The 10,089-nt window shown below is 44.6% G+C and overlaps 1 protein-coding gene across 2 annotated transcripts in view; it reads left to right on the forward strand.

Moving 5' to 3' along the window:
* The window catches only part of NHERF2 (NHERF family PDZ scaffold protein 2), a 90,331-nt gene extending 81,347 nt beyond the window's left edge, over positions 1 to 8,984 (forward strand). For both annotated transcript variants that reach the window (XM_034420658.3, XM_034420659.3), the window contains one exon: positions 4,585 to 8,984. In XM_034420658.3, the coding sequence (XP_034276549.2) occupies positions 4,585 to 4,743 (159 nt within the window). In that variant the 3' untranslated portion in view covers positions 4,744 to 8,984. The remainder of the gene's footprint in view (positions 1 to 4,584) is intronic.
* Positions 8,985 to 10,089: the final 1,105 nt, after the last annotated feature.

Here is a 10,089-nt window from a genome sequence, read left to right on the forward strand (position 1 = left end):
CACCATCAAGGTCCAAGGCAAAGGCAAGTCCGAGAAGTAGGTTCAAGAGTCAAGGCACAAGTCCAGGGTCTAAGTCCACAGTCCAGGTCAGGAAGAGCAACAAAGAAACTCACAAATGCTAGGCACCAAACCAGATGTGTTGTTCCCAGTGTCGTTCCTTTCTTCTCGCTGCGCTAAATACCCATCGCAGGAGCTGCTGTGGTGCAGTCCTGCAAGCTACTTCTCTGCCTACCAGCTGCCTGCAATTTGGCAGTTTGAATCTCACCAGGCTCAAGGTTGATTCAGCCTTCCATCCTTCTGAGGTGGATAAAATGAGGATCTAGATCGTTGGGGCCAATATGCTGACACTGTAAACTGCTTAGAGAGGTATTGCTTAGAACTGCTTAGAAACTGCGAAGCGATATATAGGATTAGAATTAGGAGTAGGGTAGGGTAGGGTAGGATAGGATAGGATAGGATAGGATAGGATAGGATAGGATAGGATAGGATAGGATAGGATAGGATAGGATAGGATAGGATAGGATAGAATAGAATAGAATTCTTTATTGTCCAACAGTGATTGGACACACAAGGAATTTGTCTTTGGTGCATATACTAAAAGGAAAAAAAAAGAAAAAAAATACATTCATCAAGAATCATAAGGTATCTTAGTGATGGCCATATGTACTAATAAGCAATCAAGCAATCAAATCATACTAGGAAACAAACAGAACAATATAAATCGTAAAAATGCAAACAACATGGTTATAGTCATAAGGAGGAGATAAATACTAGTAAATAGTTTGACAGTGTTGAGGGAATTATTTGTTTAGCAGAGTGATGGTGTTTGGGAAAAAACTGTCCTTGTGTCTAGTAGTTCTGGTGTGCAGTGCTCTATACCATCGTTTTGAGGGTCAGAGTTGAAACAGTTTATGTCCAGGATACGAGGGGTCTGTAAATATTTTCTCAGCCCTCTTTTTGACTTGTGCAGTATACAGGTCCTCAGTATACAGTATACAGTATACAGGTCCAGTGTACAGGAAGGCAGGTTGGTAGCAATTTTTTTTTCTGCAGTCCTAACTATCCGTTGAAGTCTTGTTTGGTTGCAGAGCCAGACAGGTGCAGATCAGGTTCAGCCGGTTCTTTCTGGCTCAGGCAAATCGGTAGCAGCGGCTGCGGGAGGCTCTGCCCACCTGTACGGACATCATGACGTTGCTTTTTTAAAGCCTCTGTGCATGTGCAGAAGGCTTTGCGCATGCGCTGATGACAGGCACTTTTGTGAACCGGTAGGGAAGGTAAGTGAATTTCCCCCCGGTGCAGATGACAGACTCAATAGTTCCTCTGTAGAACTGAATCAGCAGCTCCTTGGGCAGTTTGAGCTTTTTGAGTTGGTGCAGAAAGAACATTCTTTGTTGTGCTTTTTTGATGACGTTTTGATGTTAGCTGTCCATTTTAGATCTTGCAATATGGTAGAACCTAGAAACTTGAAGGTCTCTACTGTTGATACTGTGTTGTCTAGTATTGTAAGAGGTGGAAGTATGGAAGGGTTTCTCCTGAAGTCTACCACCATTTCTATGGTTTTGAGTGTGTTTAGTTCCAGGTTGTTCTGGTCGCACCACAAGGCTAGTTGTTCAACCTCCTATCTGTATGCAGATTCGTCATTGTCTTGAATGAGACCAATCACTGTTGTATCATCCAAGCCTTATTTCAGGGTTCAAGAAAATATAAGACAGGGTCTTATTTTTGGGGAAACACGGTAATGCAGCCTTAGTGAATAATTTGACAGTGTTGAGGGCATTATTTGTTTAGCAGAGTGATGGCATTTGGGAAAAAACTGTTCTTGTGTCTAGTTGTCTTGATGTGCAGTACTCTATACCGTCGTTTTGAGGATTAGAAGGGTTAGTTAGAAGAATATCTGGAATGATGGTATTGAATGCTGAGCTGAAGTCTACAAAGAGAATCCTTGCATAGGTCTTTGGAGATTCAAGATGTTGTAGGATGTAGTGCAGAGTCATATTAACAGCATCATCTGTCAATCTATTTGCTCGGTAGGTAGTATATATACGTCTAAGTGTCTTTGGTAGTGCTCGGTGTAGCTCATCAAGAGGGGCGAGGCTACTGACTCGCAAGTAGCTGGATGGCCACCATTGCTCCTGCCTCTTTATATATATATATAAAGTTTATTGTCATTGTACGCATATATTCACAGTATACCCATACAATGAAATTCACATAACACCCAGAGACCAAGCCCAACACACATAACAATCCCCAGACACACACCCCACACACCAAAAATTCCCCACCCCTAAACCACCCAAGCATCCACACAGCAGACCAAATAATGCTGTCCAACAGCTCACTGATGGTGGCCCTTTAGTTCATTGCTGAGTGCAATTATAACTCTGGGATAAAAACTATTCAGAAGACATGTGGTCTGAGTTTTAATTGTGGACAGAAGGCAACTGTCCAAAAAGATTGTAAGTAGGATGGGAAGAGTCTCTGAGAATGTTGTGCAACTTCCTCAAATAGCGAGATGCGAAGATGTCATCAACAGCTCACTGATGGTGGCCCTTTAGTTCATTGCTGAGTGCAATTATAACTCTGGGATAAAAACTATTCAGAAGACATGTGGTCTGAGTTTTAATTGTGGACAGAAGGCAACTGTCCAAAAAGATTGTAAGTAGGATGGGAAGAGTCTCTGAGAATGTTGTGCAACTTCCTCAAATAGCGAGATGCGAAGATGTCATCCAGGGCTGGTAGCTGGAGCCCGATGATATTCTGGGCAGTTTTAATAATTGAGCCGAGGTGGCACAGTGGTTAGAGTGCAGTACTGCAGCTACTTCAGCTGACTGCTAGTTCAGCAGATCAGCGGATCAAATCTCATCGGCTCAAGGTTGACTCAGCCTTCCATCCTTCCGAGGTGGGTAAAATGAGGACCCAAATTGTTGGGGGCAATATGCTATTTAGTATACTGTCTTTGGGGTAAGCCGCCCAGAGTCCTCAGAGAGTGGGTGGTATAGAAATATGACTAATAAAATAAAATAAATAAATAATTCTCTGTAGAGCTTTTATGTCCGCTGCAGAGCTGCTCCCATACCATGGAGGAATGCCATATGTCAAGACACTTTCAATGGTGCTGTGATAGTAGGATAGAAGAAGATGCTGAGATAGATTTATCTTCCTGAGCATTCTCTGCCTCTTCTCAGATCAGACGGAGGAGGCAGTTCCTTCTCATCCATGCTGGCTGGTTGCAGCTGCATGCACTCTCCTCCCGAGACCCTGGGGCTGTCCTGCTGCAGCTGTCTCTCGACCGTCTCAGCACAGCTGGCTGCTCGTCTGATTGCTCCCCCTGCAGCCATTCCACCATGCCTGGTCTTGCTGATGCCAGCTCAGGGCCACCGTCCACCTCTGGGCATGCTACCACCCCCCACCCTGTAAGGGGAATGGGACAACTCGCAACAGCCAAGTCATCCTGTGCAACTTGCTATGGCCAGCCCGTCACAACAAACTTGCCATGGGACAACTTTCCACGGCCAGCTCGCCACGGGACAACTTGCTGCAGGACAATTCAATAATTCAATTTAATTATTTAAAATAATGTTAAAAATATTTTAATTTTTGTCATTTGTATTTCATTTTCTTTTGGCATCCTTTATTTAATGATCCCGTCCCACCATTTCTTTGATATTTGTGTAACTCTTGTCCTGCAGCGAGTTGTCCAGTGGCAATTTGGCCATGGTGAATTGTCCCACAGTGAGTTGGTGTGGAGACTTTCCCACGGCAAGTTGTCCTAGACCCTTCTGACGTGCCTGGGACCGGCTTTAGTTTAGGGTGAAATACACCTGGATGGCATTTAGGTCAAACTGTCGTGGAAAACCACTACTTATCTCAGCATATTGTGAGAACCTTAGCATCGCTTTGGAGGTCAATTGGTTGTGCAGTATGAACACAGCAATTCTATTTTGTTGGGCATATTGTGTAAATCCAGCCAGTGTCAAGTTTTGTTGGCAGCAACCGGCAAATGACTAAAAGGATATATTTACTGATTATCCTCAGCTTATGTTGGCAATGGGGACCAGAACTGCCATCAGTAAGTGACTTGATCACAGAGTATGACATCACGTGACCATGCACTTAGCCAGGGCAAGGCTGGCTGTTGTCATAAAATGAGAGCCTCAACTTCTGACTTCCTGCTGGCTTCCCCATTGACTTTGCTTTTGGCAAGCTGGCAAGGAACATCAGAAATTGTAACCATGTGACAGTAGGGACACTGCAATGGCCCAAACTCAGAGGACTGTGTCATAAGCCCCCCTTCCTTCAGCATTGTTTGAATGGTCATTGAATGACTGACGTAACGCGAGGAAACTTGAACTCCTTATTTTTTTCTTCTTCTAAGACTAGAAACTGTACTTTTTCCCACTCTAGAAGTAAGATGTTCAGGTGACTAATTTCCACCCCAACGTATTTTTGCAGCCTTGTCTTGGTCTTGTAAGTCATGCAAAGTTTGTGCTGGGATTTCAGAACCTGTCAAAATAGTTTGAAGCAGAGCAGCAGTGTAGCCAAAGAACTGCCCCCTGTTGAAGCTCTTTCGTTTCCTCCTAGGTGAGAGAGGTGAAAAAGAAAGATCCCTTTGAAGAAAGCGGGTTGAACCTGAGTCCCACTGCAGCGGAAGCCAAAGAGAGAGTGCGTGCCAAGAGGGTGAACAAGAGAGCGCCTCAGATGGACTGGAACAAGAAGCGGGAGATTTTCAGCAACTTCTGAACCCACCGAGGGGCCCGTTTCCCTTCCGGCTCCTCCTGCACGGAGACATTTGAAAGGTGCACAACTTGTGTCCCACCCCGACGGACAGGGCCACAACGCACTCCATGCGCCACATTTTTCCACAGGCAAGGTGGATTCACTCAAGCAAAAGGGAAGGCGAAGAAGGTGGGAGGGAGAGAGAAACCTCTTGCAGTTTGTATTAATTATGGATCATTTAACTGGCAATATTAGAATATATTATTTATAGGACCATTTTTATATAAGGAATTGTTTGAGTTGCTTTTCTTCTCCATTTGCGTTTAGATATTTTAAAATATTTTTACATTCCAAATCAGCACCTTTCCTTTCCATTTAGCTGAAAGCTACAGTTTCTACTACTATGGACTGCAGTGTTAACAACTTCAGAAATGGATTAGCCAACTATTCCTTGATTGTGACTCTTTCGGTTCTAAGTTTGGAGTTTATTTTTTCCATACTTTATCTTCAGTACTTTATTTTTTTCAGTACTTTATTCAGTTAGCACTTGAAATTCCCTTGTTTTTAGCATAGCAGATCTTTTTCTTTCCAGTCCTTTTTCAGACCCATAACTTAGCAAGTACAAGATTTTTATGTTACAAAATACCACAGACGATTACAAGGACAGAGATCATCAGCTGTCAAGCCCACCTCTTAAGGACCCCTACGTGAAACCTGTCATTTATTAAGGGATTGCAATCTGAATTCATTTTTGTTATAACAGAGTCACTCAATAATGAAATGGATGGCCTATGAAGTTATAAAGTAAAAAAAAATAGAATACATTTTTTAGTGAGACTTGAGAGACGTATGAGAAAAAAGTTCCTTCAAGAATGAAATTCTTGCTGGTAAGCAAGAAACATCTCAAGGTGAATTTCATCTCTATTATTTTTAGGACATTAATTTTGATTTTGCTGATCTTTCAGGAGCTGTGAGGCAGCCAGCCACCCTTTCAGCTTGCAACCTACAGTAGAAGCCTTTTTCTGTCCCCAGAAATGTTGACAGGGTTTGGTCTCAGGTGGGACTAATCTTCACACAGGTGGTAAACATGATTGTGAATTTGGTGTGACGCTCTCTAGCTCTTACACGGTTGCTCTTGGGGAAAGCAATGAATGTTAGATACCAGTGGGTCTGCTCTTCCCCAAAGAACATCTTGGCCCATCAGCTCCAGAGCTGTCCATTTCTGCCTAACTCAGCGAAGGCTCAACATCCAGAGACAGTGGGCAATGAGGGGTTCCTGCGACTCTGTGATTAAATCTGGTGGTCGTCATTGGCCACTGACTGTTCCGAGGGGGCGAGAGAATGGAACCCACAGGGAAACTTACATCTAAGCCTTTTAGGCAAGGAGTATTTTTACTCCATCTTTATTCCTGGTGGGACACGTGTCGTGGGAAATTTCTGCTGCATATGCCAACATGCCTTGGACCCAGGTCAGGACAGAGCGGGCAAATTTGGAATTTCCCACCAAATTGATTCTCTTTTGGTGGGAATGTGGTTTCTAGTGTTTCTGAACAGCGTAAAATCAAGGCAAATATTTCCAAGTAATTTCTGCAGAACTCTCTTGCCCATAAAAATGCCACTAAGAGTTCTGGACACAAAGTGGAGGTCACTCTGGACAGAAGTACAGCTCCCAACATTTTGGTGACACTCCAGACACCTCCAGATGAGCTACCAAATTGGAATGATTAATTTGGCAGGAGGGATACGTGGCAAGTCAGAAATAATCTTAACCGTATAAAGCCTTCATTAAACCTAAATATAATTGAGTTAATGAATGAACCCTACCCACCTTCATTTTGGGGGGCAGCCTCTTAAAGGCTGAGGGTGGTCTTTGGCAAGGAAGAAACTGCTCACCAGAGAAGAGTGCCCTGAGCAGGGAGGGAAGGGCCTCGCAGCTTTGTTAATGGGGGAGGGAAAAGGGCAGGGATGGGTCTCTGTTCCTTCTTCCCTAGGAAAAGGAACAACCTTCCTTTCTCTTTTAAAAAAAGTGTTAAGAAGCTAGCTGAGTGGGGTGTAGTTTCCCCTTTTTTTTTTTAAAAAGCAGAGGGCATATAAACAAGGAGTTGCCTTTTCATGATGGCAGGGATTACCTATTGCTCTTAGGGGGTGTCCACCAGGGAGGGTCCCCAGAGTCCAGATGCAATCAAAGCCCTGCCCTTTTTGTGTACCAACTGTCCTCCGGCGCTCCTGAAAAAGGGGGGGGGCAGGGGAGAGTGATGTTTTTGCATGTTATAAATGAACAAATTTGGAGCTTTATGAATATTTTGAAAATGGTGGACTTGAAGTTTGCTTAGTTTATTCTCCATTTGAAAAAAAAGGTAGCGGTTGAGCAATTGCAGCATTTCTTTCCAGAGGGGCCTTTTGTTCAGGCGCTGCCTGGGCTGACGGAAAGGCCCTGTAAGAGTCACGGGCCAGACCAAGGGCTCTGATGCTCTGAAGAGGCTTCAGATACTGGATATATGAATTTGCAATGCATTTGCATCCCTCGTGCCAGCCTCCACTGCCTAATTACACCCCTAGGAGTCAGGCTTCAACCACAGGAGAAAATATTGCAAGGGAATCAAATTCCGGATTTGGCTCTCCTGTTAAAGAAACCAGGAAGCTTCCAATGAGAACTTTTTAGGGGTGCGACAGACTGTAAATTGCAATTCACACCTCACCCTTTCTTGTTTTCTTTCCAGTGAATCTGATTGTAGAAGATGGGATTGTTTTTGAAAGGACAAGTAAAATCCGTGAGTGTTGTGGTTCTCTGGAACTTTGTCTTGTGGCTTGTAGAAAGGTGAAATCTAGATGGAGAGAGGAAAGGCTTGGCGGTGGTCCCGTCCACCCTTTTGGGCCGGTAGGCACCTGTCAGTTAGGCAGCAAGCAATGCCTCTCATTTTTGAAGTTTATCTCTCCAGTTTGTACACCTTGAGGCTCTCCAGAGGTGTTGAGGGTAGAGCGTCCTTAATGCCATATTGGTTGAGAACGATGAGTAGTGTATTTCTACTTATCTATGGAAGGTCTCAATTTGGGAAAGATTAAACAAGAATTTTGGATTTAAAAAACTACATTTCAGATTATTGATTCCATTAATTTTTGGCTTCATCATTGTCCATGCAGGATGTCAAGGATTGATACAGATCACAAAAGCTGGTGCCTCAAACATCACTATTATAATGGATTTTTTGCCCCATCCCTTTCCACGGGTGACATATGTACAAAGGAGGTAGGGCTTCCATTGCACAGCTGTTCCTGCCATCTTCAGTTTTTCTTTCCTGCCCCCCAGCTGGTGCCCCTGAACCCACTTATGAGTAGGGAGGAAAATGTCACTGCAGTCCATTTTCATTCTGCGATGATTTAATAGCTGTCCTGCTGTAAGTGATTAAAGGATGGAGGCATAAAATGTGGCATGATAACGTGCATAATATAAGGCTACAGAAATGGAAATTCCACCCCCTTCCAGTTTACAGTTGCAGGAATCCCCCTTTGCCTCTGCTTGGACGTCCCCCATTTCTGCTAGGCTTCCCCCCCTAGAGTTGGTGGGCTAAGAGCCCCAGGAGATGTCCAGCTGATCTCGGGGGGGGGGGGCTGCTCTTCATTGGCGGGACTGGAGCCACCATAATAGGGAGCTGGAGATGTTGATGGTGCCAATGAGGAAGGGGCACCTTCTGGGGGAGGTGTGCATTTTTAAAATGTGTGGGGAAACCGGTATTAAGGTGGAAAATCTTCAGGTGGTTTGCATGGCTTGCGTTGAAAGTGTTTTTTGAGTCACCTTTTTTGGTTTGTGGTCAGAACTGCTTGGCTTCATTGTTTTATGGAATCGCTTTCACATTAGAGACGTGGGGGCAAAAGGCAGGCACCGGCCCTGTGGCATTTTTCTCCAGAGGACAAGTGTGCAGGTGCCAGCCTAAGAAAGGGCTTTGTTAGTTTTCCAGACTGACGGCTGGCTGGACAATGGGTGGGACGAAGGCCCCACGTGAGCCCAGCGATCACCCTGGCCTCTTGCCTGCGTTATTCCCAAAGGGGAATAACTTCTGCCCTCTGCTTCCTGGAATGATGCTGGTGGATAAAAGCACACGCTTTCTTCTTTTTCTGCCATCAGGCCAGTTCTGTAACTTGATTTCTGCACATTTTAGAAATTCTCTCACACACAAAAACTGACAAAAAGAACTCCTTTAATTGCATTGTGTTTAAAAACGTATACTACAATGTCAATAATAAAACTGATTTCTCATGGACAGCAAGCTTTCGTTGTGTTGGTGTCTGTTCTGTTTTCTTTCCATTTTTGCTCCTTCCAAACACATTTTCTGACAATTCTCAAGATTCAGTATTACAAACGCCCTCCCTTGTCTGAGCCTTCCCCTGACCTCAGGGAGCGCTGATGTCGGTCTTCTATGTGGCACTAAGACAAGGTAACTGCCGCCACTGTGGAAGTGAAGCCCCGCCCCTTTTGTGTTGCACACGCGGCACAGGTAAAGAGGGTGGGGCTTTAACTGCGTCATGACCCCACTCCATGGACACTTTTGCGGCCACCTTAGAGGCTAATGTTGCTAAGTTTTCATTTTCAATGCAGCACAAGAAAATGTTTAAATAAATAAGCAGCATTACCTGCATTCATTGTTGATGAACTAATGTAAACGATACCAGACAAAACTTAAGTTTGGATCTAGATTTACCTTTTTGTGCGGGAAGAGTCATCGCCCAACCTTGCCACTCAAGGACCAAATGCACCCCTTCTGTGCTGGGAAGTAACAATGGGTCCTTTTGCTTCTTTTAAAATGTGAAAATGTATCCTCACAATTCATATTTAGGATCCTATAATTTGTCCATTCAGCTATTGGTGTAGTAGGATATGAATGCATCAAAGCCTCCCCCCACAATCGAGACATGGTCTTGTGCCAACCCTTTTCTGCCCAGAATTGGACTTCAACCTCCAGCAGCTTTTCCTCAGAAGAACGGGTGTAACTGCTTTCAAGTCTGAGCCACCTTAGTGGGGGCTCCCAAGGCTGCACATCGGACCAGATGACTGAGTTGGAGAAGGCCTTTGCTGGCATCAAGTGAGGAGCATTGGAAATGCAAATTCGAGGCAGGGAGGAAGGGTGGGGGGCACCAGTCTGGTGTAAGACAGAAACCCAAACCCTCAAAACCCAGGGAAGGTTGGAGGGGCCGCTCTGCAACCTGCAGCCACCTCAGTGGGATTCTGTTGGGTTCCTTATGTTAAGACCTACATCCCTCTGGGTCAGGAGTTGGGGCACTTCTTCCTTCAAGTCCCCCCCCTCCCAAATGTTGAGTTGGGCTGGATGAGACTGGCTGGTTTAAGGAAACCAGCTTAAAGAACCTCTGTGGCTT

The sequence above is a fragment of the Pantherophis guttatus genome, chromosome 14, assembly GCF_059756535.1.
Source record: "Pantherophis guttatus breed Tessera chromosome 14, ASM5975653v1, whole genome shotgun sequence".
Classification (NCBI taxonomy): domain Eukaryota; kingdom Metazoa; phylum Chordata; class Lepidosauria; order Squamata; family Colubridae; genus Pantherophis; species Pantherophis guttatus.